The 19410-nt window shown below is 37.5% G+C and overlaps 1 protein-coding gene across 34 annotated transcripts in view; it reads right to left on the bottom strand.

The window, feature by feature from the left end:
• PTPRD (protein tyrosine phosphatase receptor type D) overlaps positions 1-19410 on the bottom strand; it is a 1865527-nt gene that overhangs the window by 369979 nt on the left and 1476138 nt on the right. For all 34 annotated transcript variants that reach the window (XM_072959433.1, XM_072959445.1, XM_072959436.1 and 31 more), the window contains one exon: positions 5499-5665. In XM_072959433.1, the coding sequence (XP_072815534.1) occupies positions 5499-5562 (64 nt within the window). In that variant the 5' untranslated portion in view covers positions 5563-5665. The remainder of the gene's footprint in view (positions 1-5498; positions 5666-19410) is intronic.

Genomic DNA, 19410 nt, shown 5'->3' with positions numbered 1-19410 from the left:
GGTCAGAACACCTATACAGCAGAGGCGTGGTTTGAGCACTAACACTAGTACTCCGGCTTCAGAGTCCATATTCTTAAGCCCTACTTCCTGCCTGGAGTTGAAATCTGAGAATATGGTTTGGACGAGTTCTGAAAAATGAGCTTTGAATTCCGAAGGAAGGTTACAAGCTGGTGTGGGACCACACTTCTTTAAATCTGTGTACTCCCATCATTATGTACAAAGCTTTTCATGTATCAGGGGCATGTGGACACACACACACATAAACACACGTTCGGTGAATATAAAAATGAAGCTAAAGCAAACTGAGGAAAAGACAAAAGACAAAATTATAGGTAGGAGAAATGGCTTCCACCCAATCACCAGTACTTTTCTCTTTGATTCTTTACTCCAAGATGGACGCTGGCTGGGTTCTCTGAATAAACTGAAGCTGACAAGATGGGCAGAAGAGTGGGGGCTCCCAAACAAGTCAAGGTTATCTGAAGTAAGGTAAAGAGCAGTTATGTGAGGAAAATTAAAGAAAGTAAGAATGTGATGGGAAGGAAATGAGGAAATCATAGCACAATATAATCAAATCTCACCAGGCTATTAGCAATAACAAGAAGTAATTCACAAATGGTTCAGATACTGTTCCACCCTTTGAGCTGGGGGCCTCATCACAAATAGAGATCAGAAATAACAATGTGTCATACTGTGGATTTAAAAAAAAAGCAAGTCCCTCTACAGGCAATAAAATGCTTTGAACTGTTCACATTTGTTGATTTTGTGACATATTCTTAACCTTACTAGGTAGGTACAGCTCTGCTGGGAGCAATTAATTTGGAAAGCTACGGAAAACTCTGCAATGGGACTAAAGGATCAGTAAAATAGCTGGAATATTTTCCTTCCCACAGACAGCTGGATGCTGCTAATTTTGCTACTTTAAAGTGAGGGGAGGAATGAGTTGGGAGCAGCGAGGTTTTTATTTTGCCACACCTCTGTAAATTCAGAGAAAAGGAAAACAAGGAAGGCACTGAGATGCATGGAAAATGAACTGGCTTTCTTCCTGCTCTCCTCAATAAGCACGTCTACTCTAAACGGCCTGAAGGAACCAGCACACTTTTCATCCAGGTGACATATATCAAAGGGAGTCTAACCTGAGAGCTGGGTTAAGCAGCAGTTTTCCTTTTCTTTTTAAAATAGCTTCATTGGAATACGATTCACGTGATACACAGATCACCCATTTAAAGCATTCAATGGCATTAATATATTTATACTACATCAGTACCATCACCCCACTCTAATCTTACAACATTTTCATCATTCGTAGCAATTTACCTTTTAAAAGATGACTAGATGCTCTGTGATATAAATACACACATACAAACATACATATATATACACTCAAACATTCATAATCTAAAATGAAAACAAAAGGACGTTTTTAATGAGCTAAGGATGTTCTTAGTCTGCTGGAAAACCTGGTTTATCAACTACCTAAAATGCTGATAATCTGTAGATCAAATTAAATAATTTTAGCATAGTACCTAAAACAAGTGCTCAATAAAAATCTTAGCTGAGTGTTTTTGAATCATGGTATAACAGATAACATTTATTAAACATCTACAGTGTGTTATCTGCTGAGCTAGGTTTTACATTAATTCATTCAATCCTCATAAAACCCATGAGTACTGTACTGTACCATCATCATCATCACTCATCATCCACATTTTTAAGATAGGAAAACAGGCAACGAGCATGATGCGTCATGCTCCTGATGACAAAATGACAGCTAGAATTTAAAACCAGACCCTGGTTTCAGAGCTTACTTTCTTAACCAACACCCCAGCTGCCCATCAGAAAATAAGTCAGGAAAATATAATTATCTTATAGCATAGATATCAGTCTATTTTCTAATGCCAAAGAAATAAAGAATTCCTATTGCATACAGGGATGTAATACCAAAGAGTGGATAAAAGAAATCTAATTGCTTTCATCTAGGATGGAAAGATGGTGAGTAGAGAGAGACTACAGGGAGGTCCCTGAACAGTAAGGAAGGAAAATTAGGGCGTGTTCACCGTCTGAGACAGAAAAACGGCAAAGAGCAACAGGAAAAGGATGAACTAAACCATTCTAGGAATTAAACTATGAAGAGCTATGTTTCTAATAAAAATCCAGTAAACACTCAGGTCCAATTACAGTGGCCAGGAAGTACAAACTCAGGTCTAGAATATAAGCAATTTCATTAGAGTGAAACCAGCTTGAGGAAAGAAGGTGCTAATAGCAGGTTCTTGTTCTGCATCAAGTTGTTTTTTCTTCTAATGACTGGTAAATTGTAAATTAAAGCTACACAAAGTTCCAGAAACTATTATGAAAACTCAGCCAAAAGAAGAATATTCACCAGGATTACACTAACATAATACAACCTAAATTCATCGATAATTTATACGCACCTTATCCCTGAATTGACATGAATCAAACCACTACAGAAAACCGGTCAGCTTGGCAAGAGGAAGGGCTACCACTAGTGCTCACACTCGACTCTTTCCTGAGACCACAGCTCTACCATGTGTACGTGCACTAAAGAAACAACAAGCCAAATCATTTTGAGTATTCCAGACACAGGAATTGAAAAGAAAAAGGATCCAAGCACACACACATCGAGCCTTTTAAAATAATAGTGGGGATCTGAAGAACACTTTAAATTGGCAATGGCAAAGACTACAATTTTCTGATAAAGGGATATTATCACAATTTTTCAACCTGGGTTTTAACCAAGGCTCACGGGAGCTCTCCTACTTAATGCAAAGTCACAGCAGCACTTTGCTACCATGTTCCACACAGCAGATTATAATCCTGACTCCCAGCTCTTTGGAGTTAATCATTTCAGTAGTGAGATGAACACATTAACAGGGTACCAGAGAGTGGCTTCTTTCTACTCCCTACCTGCATGTAATTCTCTTCTTCAAAAGAGAACGCATTTAAAACAAAACAAACAAAAAAACCCAAAACAAACAAACAAAAAAAAACGACTCCATAGTTCTCATATGGCTCTCACAAGCTACTATTAAATTTTGAAATATAACTCCTGATCTCTTGTATGAATACAAAATACAGTTAGGGGAAAGAAAATAACAAATATGGTTAGATGTGCTAATCAAATTACAGGGAAACAAACCAGTGACATGGGTAATAGAAGCCTAAGAAATACCATCTTTACATGATTGTGAAGAAATCAAATTTTCTTCAGAGCTATTTATATCTTGTGTTTTTTTTTTCTTTCCAGTGTTTCAAGAGAAGGTCATGGCACAATTCAATGGATTATAATCTAGATCCAATTTTATCAATTGTTTAAACATTCTTAGTGGCTAAAATTATAAATCCAAGTCTGCCATGTGCTTTCATATACCACGAATATCCTCCAAGATTACTAAGGGATGTTCTTTCTTCTTTTAAAATGTACCTAAAAAAACATGGCTTGTTTTTCCTCTTCCGCCAGGAATGCTCAGGTTGCATATGCTGTTCCACAATGCCAAATGAATCCTACAGGGAAAATACCCTAAATCAAGGTTGAGTAGACAAGGGCAAAACTAAACAAAATGAACGTGGCAAACAAGAAGCCTGTCCCTCCTTTTAGCTGCATTAGTAAGAGTGAGAGAGAATGGATTCTTTTTCAGGTTACATCCTGAAGCTGAAAACTGGTATCATGCAAATATACAACACGGTAAATATCTTAACAATCCCGCGCCTCTGTTATTTCTTATTTAAGACTTTACTGCATAGGAAGTGTTGAAGGACTACAAGAGGGAGACGACGATGGGGAGATGAAAGGAGAAGGCGTAGACGATGATGAGCATCTGTAGATTAGCTTGTTTCTAAAATGTAATTCTAAATTTTACAATACTTGTTCCTAAACTCTTGACATCTGTCAGCCACCTTACACCAGAGAATTCAGCAAAAGCAAAGCCACTCAGAAGACACACAGGTTTACTTATCTGGAAGGATGACTTCATGGATCTATGATAATGATATCTACTGAACTTTAAGAAAGTCTCTGAGATCTCCTATTAAACTGGATTCCCTGGGTCTTAATGTGCTTTTGCCAAAAATTCACAAGTGTAAAACAACTTACTTTTTCACTCTAGCCAAAGCAGAAAAAGAAAGCCATATGCCTGATTTCTTCAATAAATTAAATTTAGATTTCAACTTTAAAATACATTTTGACATAAACGGCTTTAAAATAACACAAGCGTCTTTCATTTGGGTCTTTTCCCAGTTAATTATTTGCTGGCATTGTACTAGAAATTCCTTGGCTTCACCTTAAACCAACACTCCCTAGTGCTAATTAGGAGACTATATACATTATTAACCAGAGAATGCTGTGCTTAAAACATGCATGTTCCGTATGTATCCTATTATTAACAGTATTCCTTTCACTCCTGGAAAGCTCTCCTTAGAAAATAGAGCCTCTATTTAAAAAAAGAAATTGGCTGCTATTAAGGAAATTCTTGTCGAAATACAATTAATGTAAAGGCCAACACGACCCAGGATCCTTGTCTTTGAAACATCCTTAACATGAATCAAATTTAATCTCACTGAAATAGTCAGTGGATGAGAAAGTTAATAACTGTAGATATTACACATTTTAATAATATCCAGCAACTCCCAAAGAGAATGGCCAACTCTCATATGAGCTAAACTACTACCGACGACAGGACGTATCAGTGAGTACAAGCCAGAGACATGCCTTTTTCCACTACTGTCTCTTTCAAAAGGCCAAAGGACAGATGGGAAAAGAAACACATGCAAACAAGGTAGGCCTAATGATCTCCTAATTACCAAAGAGATACGATCTTCTCGTTAATTGGCGAGCTAATTAATTGACTACAATCTCAGTTTCATAAATTGGGTCTAATAATCACAACTTTGGTGTTTGTACTCCACAGAATTCTCCTCACACTTCTACACCCTTCATCCAGCCACAAAGTTGTCAGTTCTGCTTGATTTGTTTGAATACGGTACTCCACGACAGCTGTCGGAAACAGTACGTTAGAACAGCTGCTGTGACAGCTACAAGGACTTGGGAGTTTAATTGGGCTCAATGTGACATTGTGCATTTTTCTAAACATAGAAATATCCACAAAACTAAAGAAATTTCTAATGGGTCTGAGCAATGTTTACTTATTGGCACCACCAACTGGTTAATCCCAGTTTGAGTTATATCATTGGTCTTATGGTATCTTTGTCACTGGGCTAGTGAGAGTAGCAAAAAAAAGAAAAGAAAAGAAAAGGCAAAACAGTATGAGCAGTTAGATGCACAAGAAAAAGGACATTAAGAAAGAAAGGAAATGGTAAGGAAGTCACATATTTGAAAGGCTGGCTGGTAGCCAAGGAGGATCCCACCAGTGTCTCAGGATTTACTTCCAAAGGAAACATAGTCAGAGACCCTGAGCCAGCTGCCAACTGCCAACAAAACCACTCATTATGGTCACAGCCCCTCAGAGAAGGGGAGAAGGGCTTACTCTCAGCATCCGCGCGGAGGAAGAAGACGAGGAGCAGCAGCAGCGGCCTGGCTACGTGCACCATCCTGCAGCTTGGCACCAGCACACACTGGCAGCTTGGAATCACTGCCTCGGAAGCCGCAGCGAGTCAGGGCGATCTGAAATTTCAGCTGGAACACTTTCAGAGCCTGTAAGGGGAGAGGGAGAGAGAAGAAAAGGAAGAAAACACAAAGACACTTAGATTTCTCACTCTTTTCCTCTCATTCCATCACTACCGCCACGAAAGACACAACCTACCATACATGCACCATAAACTGGAACCATGGCGCCTTTGTATTAGGAAGCAAATAAGCTGGTTTGTAAAATGGGGCAGCCCCCACGTATTTTGTTCCCATGTTCAGGCCATCCTAAAGCCAACCACTCTGAACTTCACTATCCGCTCATGCCACTTTTTGGGCAATGCTCTACAAGAAGAAACTGTCAGTTCTTACAAAATGTTGCATGATTACATCAGTGTATGAAAGCACACCAATGCTCTAAGAAACATTTAAAAGAAGCTCCACTTTGTGGGATAAATGTCTATTATTGACAGAATAATGGAAGTTGCTTTCTTGGCACCAGGTCAGATGACAAGTGCTATTTCAACTTCTCCAGCTAAACAGTAGAGGTTAGAAGTTTTTACAGTATTACATGTGGCTTCTTCCCTGAAGACACATCACATTTAAGTCTAGTCTGGCTTCAATAAATCAAAACAATAGCTAGCATGAGCCACTTTGATTTAACACGATTTTAATATGCCCTCTGGGCAAGGGGTTAGTTTTCTCAATCTTCTATGTAAAATCAATAAGCCAGAAATTGTTTTTAGAGATCCTACTGCGTGAGAGATATCAGAGTTGCTACTTAGCACACCTACGTGTCACAAGATACAAAAATGAGTCAGAGTCCATCCTCTATGACTTCCTAGTTAAGTACAGAAAATAAAACAGTTACACTGGATGATTAACACAAGTTAATAAGTGACTAGTGCCAGGAAGGAAAGCCAAATAATGACATTAAAGACAGGATCAGGAACAGCATCATGGAAAAAGTGGTATCTCCAACTGGGCATTGGAGAACAGGCAGAATTTTATCGATAGGAAGAAAAGGCATTCTGAGAATTCTATGCAGAGGCAGACCAGTGGAAAAGGAACTTTGAAAGAGCGGAGCTGCCTGATTGGCCTGGAGCAGGGCTTCTCAAATATCTATATGCATTAGAAACACCTGGAAGGCTTATAACTGGGCACCTTCCACCAACCAGTTTGTGGTTCAGTAGGCCTGTGGTAGTGTCCAAGAACTTGTATTTCTAACAGGTTTCTGAATGATGTTGGTGCAGCCAGTCCATGCTCCACACTGAGACTGCTGGGTTGGTGTAACAGATCCATTCGGAAACCAAAAGAAGAGGCGAAGGAAAATGGTCCAGGCTTAAAGAATAATAGGTCATAGAGAGCCTTGGATGTCAATCAGTCAACCAGGCTTTTTGCAGCAAACCACAGAGGGAGCTATGTCATGTTTCAGAGCAGAACAATATGTAAGTAAGCTTTGAAAAGATAACTGACAGCTGAATGCGGGACGATTTAGAGAATAGTATTATCAAGAGTCGCAGGTAGGAAGTAACACAGACCTTAAGAGTAATGATGGTCCTGGTGGGAATGAAAAAGAATGGAAGTGATGACTGACTGGCTCCCAGGAACAATTTGAAGTATGGCTCTTATGGTAATAAATAATCGTTCCTATAGAACCTTCAATAAATCTAGCACAACATCTTATACAGAGTTAAGCTCTTAATAGAGAGAGAGCATATTTAATGTTATTGCTTCCTCTATCATTGTGAGAAAAACTTGAGAATGATAATTAAAAATTGTTTGCCAATGACACGGTATATCTTTAAGGTTTGTATGTAGGAATATGTGAAACATGTATAGAATTCTGGACACAAAATACTAAAGATACCCGGAAATAATCTAAAAACTTAAAATAACTTGTACTTTTAAAATTGTAATGCGGATACTAGAGTGTGTCTTTTTTGAAACTGAGCTTGAGCATGAGAATAACAATTTTTTTAAGATACTATCTTTTTCATTACTATGTATGAATGGTTTGAAAGCAGGAAGATAAAACTAAAAGGAAGAGGGGGATCATTCTAATTATCATTCCACTCGATAGCCTTTTTTTTCCCTTTTAAACAGATTTGTGGGTGGCATGAAGAAGCAAATTGGACACAGAAATGCATCTACTTAAAACTAAAAGCTAGCCAGCTGCTCCAAATCAGCTATTGTTATCAATCTCATCTGGAAAACAACTTATCAAGCAGTTCACAGCTATCAAATGTTAAAAATTCTCAAAACTTCATAGAAGAAGTGCTAAAAGCATCAGCTACCCCCCTCTCCCCGGTTCCTGGCCCCCATCCTCATGCCAGCATTTCAATGATAGCAAAGTCCAGGAGACATCAGTCCTGTCAGACTCAATTTGTGTCTGTGCAAGCGTATCAGAGCCAACTGCTCCAGGAAGGCTCGGTGCAATCACAGAGATGGAGATGTATGAAAGGCTCTCCCAGGAAAGAGGTGATGTGGCTTTTCGCCTTCTCAACTGAAGTGCCATAAGAAGACTAAATTCTTTCAAAGGAACCTACGAATGTGACCTCTGGACTGGAAACAGTGATGGGATCCAGAAATGAACACAGATACAAACATACCTATTTATACTTACATGGGCTCTGCCCTTGGCCAAGATATGATAAAAGGAGATCAGAGGTGTGATGATAAGACCGATTCTGACTGTATATTCCAGCCAGTCTCCACTCTGTATCTTGTTTATTACATAGAAACACTGCCAAAAGGAAAATGCTGGCTTGTATTATCAGTAAAGTGGAATTTAAATTTTGGAACAAGAATGGGAAATAGATTTTTAAGGAAACATTTTCAGGGAAAATAATGAGGATGAATGAATGTTACAAGTAATTTCCATGAGCCTAAAGAAAGGGTTGACAAGCACTCTGCAGTGAAAAGGTTAAGAAAAGGGGTTTGGAGATACTCAAAATACCATGGTTTAGCTTACATCACAAATTACTCTCCATTTGTCCACTAGCCCTCAGCAGAAGCTAACGTTGTGATATTTATACACTTTGCCCTTTGTGCCTTTTATTAAGTAGGATGGGCAGATTTGAACCATCTAGATGAGTTCAGAATAAAATTAAAAATATTTAAAAGTCTCTGGTTTCTTACTGCTCACAGCACAAAGATCTTAAGAACAATAATTCTGTTTCTTTCCAACTGGCTGAATATCTACCTTTGTATTTATGTCCATGTATGGTTAGAGAAGCTAACAGTTCAGAGCACCAGTGTACACAATCTAATTAGAAAAGAAACAACAAAAAGTACCCTTGCCTAAGTGACTTAATAAACACTGCTTCAAGTGAGCTCATTAGCTGACACCTACTCAATCTTCAATTTAACACTGGAACCCTTTTCTGTAATAAGTCTATTCATATTCAGGCTAATATGAACGCTGAAGGATGTCTTTTTTCAGTTTTCTGTATTGTTGGTGTTTCTGTAGATGATGTTAACATAAGAGAAGAAAAAGCAAAATGAAGCTCTTCTTTTTTAAAAAAATATCCTACATGTCCCTTAGAGAAATGAGGGATTGTAGGTTTGATGCAGGAAATATGCAAAATGAGAGTGGAACATCCTGCCATACTAGGAAGCAAAGAGGCTTTCAGCAACAACCAACAGCTTAGATTAGATCCAAAAAGAGGAGTGAAGAATTAAAAAAAAATACTCCTTTACCTGAAAACTAGATATTGTTTATCCCTAAATCTTTTACTCCTTTCTGTCTTAAAATAGTCCTATACTTTCAATTCTGGACATCTTAGAGGCAATGATATTTAAGCTGAGCAGGTACCCATTAAGTTGGGGGGATGGTGTGGTAAGGAGGAAATCCCGAAATGTAACTTCTTTTTATCAGCCTCCCAAACCAATCAGACCTTTATATCAACTAGAACCGGTTTCCAATCATTAAGAGAAGAAAAAAAGAAACAAAAAGCATTTTTACAGAAGACATACTACCAGGAAACTATGATGTATAAAGGAGATAAAAGCAGGGCTGCTGTGGCTGATGCCAAAAGGAGTGGGGGGTGGTGCCTGGTGTTCAGAGCAAGCCTGGTGGAGACCTCTGAGGGTACCCTGTGAGTTTCCCGTGCTCTCAGCACACAGTTACAGAACAAGGACACAAACAGAAAGAGAAAACAGAAAATAGCTTTCAACATTTCACTTATTCATGAGGATTTTCCAAGAGAAGATGATCCCCTAAATATTTTATCATGGTCTAGAACAAGAATCCTCCAGCACTATCCAAAAGAACTTTCTGCAGGATAGAAATATTCTTTATCTGTACTGCCTAATAATTGACCACTTCAAACATAGCGAGTGCAACTGGGGAAGGAAACATTTTATTGTATTTAAGTTTAAATAGCCCCATGTGGTTGGCAGCTGCCCCACTGGACAGCACAGACTATAGCTTCATTTTTCAACAGCACTGAACAGCACAGCTATAAGCAAGGTCTAGGTTTTCTGGGTTGTAAACTGAAATATAGAGGTGGGAATCCTGAGTCCTTGCGGTCTTGGCTTCCTAATAATTAGACTCTAAGGATTCACTGTTATGTGAGGAAACCCACTTAACTTCTGGGGTCACTCACTCCCCCGTCCCTGTCCCTCACTCTGCCAAAAACACCTGTTTCATTTTTCCAAACTACTTCACAGAATGTGATGGATCCATAAGTGGTCAAGGGTGTAACGGGAAAATGTCCAAATAGAAATATTGTAATTTAAAAGGAAAAAACAGGTATTTCATATCATTGGTAGAAGAGTTCTATTTCCCACTACTGAAAAGTTGCTGTTTGGGATATAACAGAAATGGAGACTCTTGACAGCAAAGGCACGCCATGTTCCACAGACGGGAAAGGCAGGCATATTTCTACACGTCCATGTGAAGTAGTATCTACAATGTTTATAAAATAATTAGTATCAGCGAAGGACATGGAAAATACATTCCTCAATACATGCAGCACCAAAAGCTTCATTTCAATTATGGGAACCATTACTGAGAAAAAGAAGGGCAACAGAGGAATACTATTAAATTAAACAGTGAAAAATAACTTCACATCCAATGTATCTCTGGATAAAATACTTGAATCTAAAAGAATATAAGGAATTACTTTCATGAAATCAATACAAAACTTCTTAAATTGTACTGTATCACATAACAGCATATCCTATCAGAACTCTATTTTGTGCTAAACATGTTTTCACGGCAATAAATTGGGAACAAAAGAAAAGCCAAGAGAGAGCTGATGAGATATTACATACAAATACATAGTAATAACTCAGTCATCTCATTTTTGGCTTAGGCTATGACTTATTGAAGGTGAAGACAGCAGGTGATTTTACATACACAATAACTTTACATACACAACAACTGGATTATAAGAATAACTGAAGAGTAAAACAATGCCTATCCATATGGATACATTAAAGACTCTTCATATGTTTAGTTCTGATGTACAAAGAGAAAAGCCAGTGGTCTGAGTTTTATATAAGATAATTCATGTTTCAAATTACTGTTGATATCATCTCTGTAAGATTTCAAATAACTTTATATTCAAGGCACATAAATATTAGTTACTTTCAGAAGTGGGAAAGCAACATTATTAACTTTGATGGTTTCTTTCTCCTTCAGGAAGTACTCCATGAGAAATGAGCAGATAGAGGGAAAAAAGAAAACTTATCTCCCTGCCTATCCATTTTTTTCCCTACAAATCGAACTATAATTCTGATTTGAAAATTAGGCTAGATTTAGAAAAAGCATCTAATTTTTTATAATGATTACTGTATGTGGTCACTTCTATCTAGTTTTATATGATGCTAGTGGAAGCTTGCAATGGAGAAGTTAAAATGCAAATCTATTCAGCACGCTATTGGACTCTGCTCTTTGTTCCATTCTTCCCAAAATACATTTTTAAAGTGAGAAACTGATCAATCTCACAAAGTCTAGACAGATATGTTACCCAGTCACTTCCCACCCAAACAAAAGAACACAGATTAATTAATGGATGTGAAACCTTCATTTCTAATTCATTATTCCTCATTTTCTTGTTATCTTAAAAATCAAAAGGGTCTCTTTTTTAATGCATGTAAAGTAATATTTTATTTAAAATACATTTTGCTAGTACAATATACTATGCATAATAAGGTTTTGGTTATTACTATATCCATCTTATTTGTTTTATTTATATAAATTTATAGTAGAAATCTAGCAGTACGTGATAATGATTTAACTTTTTTACTATGAAAAGAAAATTTTAAAATTTATTTTGTGGAAAATTTACCATCCCATAATATTTTTCCCTTAATATTAGTCTAAGAACAAAATATAGGGTCTTTTAATAGTTTTTAAATAATTCACTACTAGAGCTCAACAGAAATTGATTTTGCCTTCTCACAGGTGTTATTCTGTCTTCTGAGTGATCAAAACTCTGGATCAGTTGCTCTCAACTGAAAATAAGTTTGTCCCTTCGCTAGGAGACAACCAGCAATGTCTGGAGACATTTTTGTTGTCACAATATAAGGGGAGTGCTAATGGCATCTAAGGAGGAGAGACCTGGGATGTTGTTAAATATCTTACAGTTTACAAGACCACCCTCCACAGCAAAGAATTATCTGGACCAAAATGTTAACCATGCCAAGGTTAGGAAACACTGTCCCAGAACAGTTCATTAATGTTAAAGAAAAATAAAATAAAATTAAAAAATGGGAATTTTCAAGGCCACTTTCTGTCTACACCCATCAATTTTAGGTGTTTCCAGTGCAGTTTTAGTCCATAAATTGAAAACAGATTTCTGGGCATGGAAGTCAAAACACTATTGATGGCTCCCAAATTTCCCTTTGTCCTAAGCTAGAACTGAAGTTGGTTTGCCTCATGGGAAGGTCAATTCACAGGTTTAGGCCGCATAAATACTGTCACCAGTTAAAAGAATGAATCTGTTATATGGGGCAGACACTGCACTGATGTCTGTCAGTGAATAGATGTGGCGCCCATCACTCATGTTGGGGGCTTAGCTCTTTTCCAAGGGAAGAGTCCCAGTATACAAATACTCAGTTTCCAGGAATGTTCTTTCAAATCACTGCCAGCAACAGAGATAGAAAGTAGAATTGTAAGAGGCCATCATGAATGGCTGGGGAATGTAGAATGAAAGCATCTTCTCTTCATTTTCCCAATCCTGTCCTCATGACTGACCACGTATGTCTCTGAAAATCTATGAACACCACATATAGTAGAGGAGTTAAGCTGTATGTGGAGAAACCAAGTGAATGGTTGCTAACCAAATAGAAACAGAACCTAAAGAAAGGGTAGAATGAGTAAAATGTTAATCACAGATATTCAGTATACACTCTTCTCTTCTCTCACCCTGCACATTTATTTTCTCAGCTATATTCTTCTCTTCTTCACTGCTAGTGCCTTCTTCACATCTACCCTTCCCCTTGAATGAAACCAAAGATTGATAAAAATCAGAAAAATTAAATCTTGGGCAACCTCATGATTAAGCAGACAATGAGGGAAATTAAAGGACACAATGGAATTAATAAACTCAGGACACACATCTGGTTCGTCTCAGGAGAAGGTTTAGAACCCAAACCAATTTTCTTTCTTGACAGTATTCTGTCTCTCTCATCTCTGACTTCCTATAATGGAGATAGCATGCTTAGGTGAGGTCATGATTCATTCTAAAATGAGCAACATTAAACAAAAAAAATTATCTTCATCAATTGGCAGATACACAGTAAAAGGATTGGCCCAAATGAAGGAGAAAGAAAACCTTAAAAACTCAGTATAGGAAGGAAAGATGAAAGGATCTCACTGAATAGAAGTATTTGAGAGCCACTGTCCTAGACAGATAAACAATCCACACATGAAAGTTTATCCCATGAGTCAAAAATTCTCCAAAGGGTCAATCTTTCACTCCATAACTGGTTATTATGTAGTACCTGAGTATCTTAGAGTCAAAGAGTTTTATAGGTGTGCTTAGAAGCAGAAATGATTAACCAGAAATAATTTTTTTTAGACTCTCACATGTTATTAGTTGAATTAATAACATGTAAACCCATGTTTATACCACCTTAAGGCACGTTTATTTTGTCTATTTTCATCAAGCTCTTTTTTTATGGAGTTCTTTTTCTCTTTCATTCAAACTCTGGCAAAAATACATGTAGACTAATTGGAAGAAGGTAGGAAACCATTAGATGGTGAATTCACAGAGATACCTAGGACAGTTATCCAGGTGGAAAGGGGCCAGCTGGAATGTACTTTATTATAAAGTTGCTGAGGGCAACACGGCCATATTGAGTCAAGAAAGGAAGACACACAATGGTTATTTTTCAAAAGCAGTGGCATTATAAAGTGATTTGATAATAAAGCACAAAAATTTCCTGCAGCAATAAAAGCACTATGCATTTCCCATACCGGGATGTGTTGTTAGTCTAGCAATGAAAAAAAAATATTTTTCCCACAGTCACTCTTTCAGAATATATATTCAAGACCTACGGAAAAAGGCTTTTTAAAACACTGTCGTTTTTATTATACTTCTATAAAGTACTCTGACAAAATACACAGTAGAAATATCAAAAACGGAGTTTAAAGTCATTAAAAGCCTTCTTGCCAATGGGATGTAGTAACTTTCTGAATACCAAACTTCCTAGATACCAGTTGTAATCTTAAATGAATGGCTCACATGACTAAAAGGAAAGGAGATGCTAGACAATGACATCGACCAAACTTCTCGGCTGGGTTTAGGCATCATCCAAGAGGCCTTCTGAAACACAGACTTTTAATATACTTAAGAAGAGGAGCACCCAGGCACTGACATGAATAGGAGCAAGCAAGGGCTGAGGCAGCAGCCAGATGCGCAAGGACACTGGTGATGTGGGGGAAGGGGTGACTCCTAACTATAATTTGGGCGGGGGATCAAGTTCCAGATTAAAATGTCATCATTTTAGGAATCTGTCTATCTTTCGTGGTATGCTCAATGATGTTTCCATCATAAACGGAATAGATAGACCCTTGCTTTTATTATGTTTCCTTTAATTTTTTTAATCATAGATTTAACCATGATGTGTTATCACATTACCCTCTGAAACATTTTTCAAAAGCTACTCTTTTAGAAAATGTGCTCACTTCCTCCACAGCAACTGTCACTAGGGTCAAAACTATTCAGAGCATAAATCTTATCATTTTCCAACTTCAGATGGGTGGATACATCCCATCCATAAATACAGTGCATACAGGCCATACAGAAATATAGTGCATGTTTAAAAAAATACATGAGAAGATGTATTTATATATTATACGTCCCCATTAGAATACTACTGAACTAAATATGTTGCCAAACACAAAAAATTAGAAATTTTAAAAATGTGGTAAAAATAAACAGAAATAGAAGTTCTATCATTTTCTCCTAGGCCACACCAATCACTGGAGGTCCACTGGCCTAGATGTTCCACAGTTCGGATTTTTTTTCACATGTATTTCAGGTGACAAGAGACAAAACAGAGAGCTTTTAGTGACTGGTAGTTCGGTTTTGTCCACCCATCCCCTTCTGGAGTCAAACACTTGCTATAATCACCACCTGTTAAAGTCGCTATGTGACAGCTGATGTCAACATGATGTAACACCCAGAGGAGAAAAGAGATTGTTGTTTTTTGAGATTTTCATACAATGTCCTCATTTTATCATTGTAAACCATCCACATGAAAGCTACAACCACTTTACACATCAACTGTGTTTTTGTGTAAAAAATGAATCCCTTCATTCTTTTCCTCCATGAATATTCTTGAACAGGTGCAGTGATGGGTACCAGACCCATAATGATGGACAAGGCCCCTAATCCCTTCGGGTGTGAGGAGATAGAAAATACAAGTAATTTTTTAAAAAGTTAACTGGTGAGTGCTGTAAAGAAAACAAGGTAATGAAGAGGGGGGAGCTTGGGACAGCAGAGCAGGGAAGGGCCCTGAAGAGGTGCAGTGCTAGCCTGAACCTGGATAATGATGATGAGAAAACTTGGAGAAGAGCTTTCCAAGCTAAGGGACCAACCGCCCAGGGCAGTGGCTTGGAGGCAGGACTGAGCTTGGTGTGGCTACAGCCCAGTGAGCCAGGCAGAGAGCAGAGAGCACTAAACTGGGCAACCAGGAGGGACCCAGATTGCATAGAGCCTGTGGGCCACACTGCAGAGACTGGATTCCATCTGCAGTGCCATGGGAAGACACTGGAGGGCTTTATGCTATGCAGTGACATGGTCTGATTTATATTCAGACAACTTGTCCACTGGCTGTGCGCCAATGGTTTTAAAAATATAACTCTCCCTCCACCACTCACCCTGCCCCACATCTCTGTAGAGACTTCCAATCCATTTATTTGGACACAACCATTGCACTCTGTTGTAAAGTCTTTGACACTTTATGGAAGTTTCCAGCTTCACTTTTCAGGAAGCCTATGGCCGTCTCCCATACCTAAATTCCACTTACAACAATCAGAGAAAATGTGTTGTTTTCTAATGTAGTAAGTTGCTGATTTTCCTTCCCAAATAACAACAGGCCTTATAAAACCAAATAAATTTTTTCCTTTGTCCCAGGGCTCTCCCCTAGAGAAGTTTAATACACTTTAGAAATTTTACTTGAAAAGTAAAATACCTGATGTTCGTTCTCATTTGCGTTCCTGAAAACTAGAAAAAGATCTGCTTTCATGTACAAAGAAATGGTTGGCACACTGGATCTCTGTGGTCACACTTTTAAATCTCTGATTCCAAAAAGGCTTTTGACACATACTTAAAAAAAGAAAAAAAAAAGAGTTTCTGAAGTTTGGTACATCAAAGTCTTGTTTTGACCCTTTTATACTTTGTAATGTTAGCAGCGATACGAATACCCAACAGTACGCTGGCATTCAGACTATAAGAAAACACAGCCTTTCCAATAACTCAAAAATCCTTTCTTTCAGGATTTAGAAGCTAGGGTCCCGCTGTGAGTCAATTGCTGGCTAGCTTCCCAAATTAGCTTTTCAGTCTTGGTTATCTTTTACACTTCATCCCTCAGTCTTCACTCCAGGAATTCCTTCCCCATTAGAGCAAGGCTTTTAACACCCCAACGTGAAGTACTTATGTTTTCTTATTAGTTACCTAAATAAACTGGAAACTATCAGTATTTAACCCCTGTGTTAAAAACACCGTAGAGCACTATATCTTGTTATATGGAGGGTGTAGAAGGTGACCCAAAAATGCCATCTTCCTAAGCATCTTGAGAGGAGGAGTCTATCCTCCTCTGGTTGGCCTCATCATTCACTTTGGCCAGCAGAACAGGGAAGAAGCAACACTGTATGTGTTCTGACCCTGAGCCTCAAGAAGCCCTCAGGAAGCAACTTTGCAGGCTCTCTTCCACTTGTTGATCTTGGATCTCCTGTTACCACTACCGCCATTTGCATAAACCCGAGCTAGCCTGGTAGAGGAAGAGAGATAATATGGAACAGAGATGAGCTCCCCAGTTGAACTATCTTAGACCAGTCGTTCCCCAAAGGACCAGGCAGCTGACCACAGACTCATGAGTGAGCCCATCAAAGACGAGCTAGGCACAGCCCACAGCACAGCAGAACCACCTAGATGAGCCCAGTCCAAACCTCTGACCCAGAGTATTGTGAAATAAATAAATAGATGTTGGCTAAGCTACTAAATTTGGCAATGGTTTGGTATACAGCAGAAGCTAGTGACACCAAGGGGTTAAATATTTATCTCATCCACTATCAAACAAAGATTTTTTTTTAAACGTATGTTCTGTTCAGTACTTTACCATACTTTAAATACCTGTAGGCAACTTGGCTTCTTTTGTCTGCGTCTAATTTAATTTGGTCCTCTTTTGACAGCAATCAACTAGTAAAATCAGTGTCATTATCTTTCAGATTTTTTTAAAGTACTATATTGTTCTATGATTTAGGAAAATTAGTAAGTTGGAACTATTTGTGTCTCTTTGCCCCTTCTTCCAATTGTAAATATTTTCAGTCACATAGCTCAGAGGGAGTGAAGGTGTTCTAAAATGTCTTTAACCATTGGCTAAAACCACATAGCATGAAGTTCCTTCCTGGTGATATAAATGAAGTGACATATGTGTCTGAGATCTCAATTGACCTCACCAAGTGTACTGACAGGTAGTGGTTAGCATAATTATATCTCCATAGATGCTATTTTCCTTAAGCAGTTTCTGCCCAAGGACAAAGTCCACAATTCAAGCTATGTTAATAATCTAAAAAAGTGAAATTTTCATGCAAGTTTTTTTTTTTTTTAAGGAATGACATTCTGAACAGCCCATGTGTGTTCCTTGGACCAATTTCTGACAGCATGCTGGATGTGCCTGTCCTTGGGTAGGAACTAGTTGATTTTACTAGTTACTTTAATGTGCAAAAAGTGAAGAGACATGATGAATATTAAAATTAATAAGTGAATTTAGCAGGGCTGCTGAATACCTAGTCAACATAAAAAAATCAGCTGAATTATATACTCACAGCAAACAATCAGAAAATAAATATTTTAAAATATGCCATGTACAAGAACATCAAAAACATTTTTAAAATCTAGAAATAAATGTAACAAAAGTTAAGATTTCTATGCAGAAAATAATGTAGCATTAGTAATAAATATGATTTAAATCAATTAAAGCTGATTTAAATAAAGAGATGATCATAAAATACTCCTGGTTTGAAAAGCTTATTATTATAAAGGTGTTAATTTTTCCCCATTGATCAATGAATTCAGTGGAATCCCAATATAAATTTCAACATGTTTTTCTTAAAAAATAGAAAAACTGATTTCAAAATTTATAAGAAAGTACAAAAAAACAAGAATAGGCAAGTTAATCTGTTAGAAGAACAAATGATGAGGAACTACCTGTTGAAGGTGACAATGTCAGTTACTTATTAAAAAACTTACTATAAAGCCAAATAAATTAAAATAGTGAAGTACAGGCTCAAAGACAAGCAGACCAGTGGAGCAGAATAATAACTCTAAAAACACCCAACTGCATTCAGGCAGTTTGTTTATAAACAATTGTGCCTCAATAATACAGCAGGGAAGAATAGTCCTTTTAGTAGAACTGGGTTAAGTGGATATCTATATGAGTAATAACATATGTTGACACTCATACCATACACATAATCAACTTCACAGAGATCAGAGACCTACCTGTGAAAGATAAACAGTAATTCTTTTGGAAAATAACACAGAAAAAATATCTTTGTAACCTTGGCATAGGCAAAGATTTCTGAAACAAGGCAAAGTAATAACAATAAAGATTAATAAATTGGGATTAATTAAAATTGAAGACGTCTGAGCATTCAAAGACATTATTAAGAAAGACCAATCCAAAGAGTGGAAGAAAATATCTGCAAAACATACATCCACCACAGGCCTGATACTATCTGTTCATTTTTCATTGCATCGTCTGTCTGTTGAGGAGAGAGGGTGGAGACAAAAAGCCTTGAACAGGCAATTGACATAGAGAATAGTCAAATGGCCATTAAACATATGAAAAGATGTTCAACAATGTTAGTCATTAGAGAAATGCAAATGAAGAGCACAATGAGACACCACAACACATTCACCAGAATATTTAAAATTAGACATTGAACAATACATGTTGGCAAGGTAGTAGAACAAGTGAATACTAATATACTGCTGATGGGAGTGCAAACTGGTAAAATCCCTCTAAAAAAGTGTTTTGCAGTATTTAATAAAGCTAAATACATACCTATCCAGTACCCAGCAATTTCGTTGCTAGTTATATACCCAACATTAACATAAACATTATTATAA

This window comes from Vicugna pacos, chromosome 4, assembly GCF_048564905.1.
Source record: "Vicugna pacos chromosome 4, VicPac4, whole genome shotgun sequence".
Lineage (NCBI taxonomy): Eukaryota > Metazoa > Chordata > Mammalia > Artiodactyla > Camelidae > Vicugna > Vicugna pacos.
Note: the sequence above shows the minus strand (reverse complement) of the source record. Positions and strands in the feature narration are given on the sequence as shown.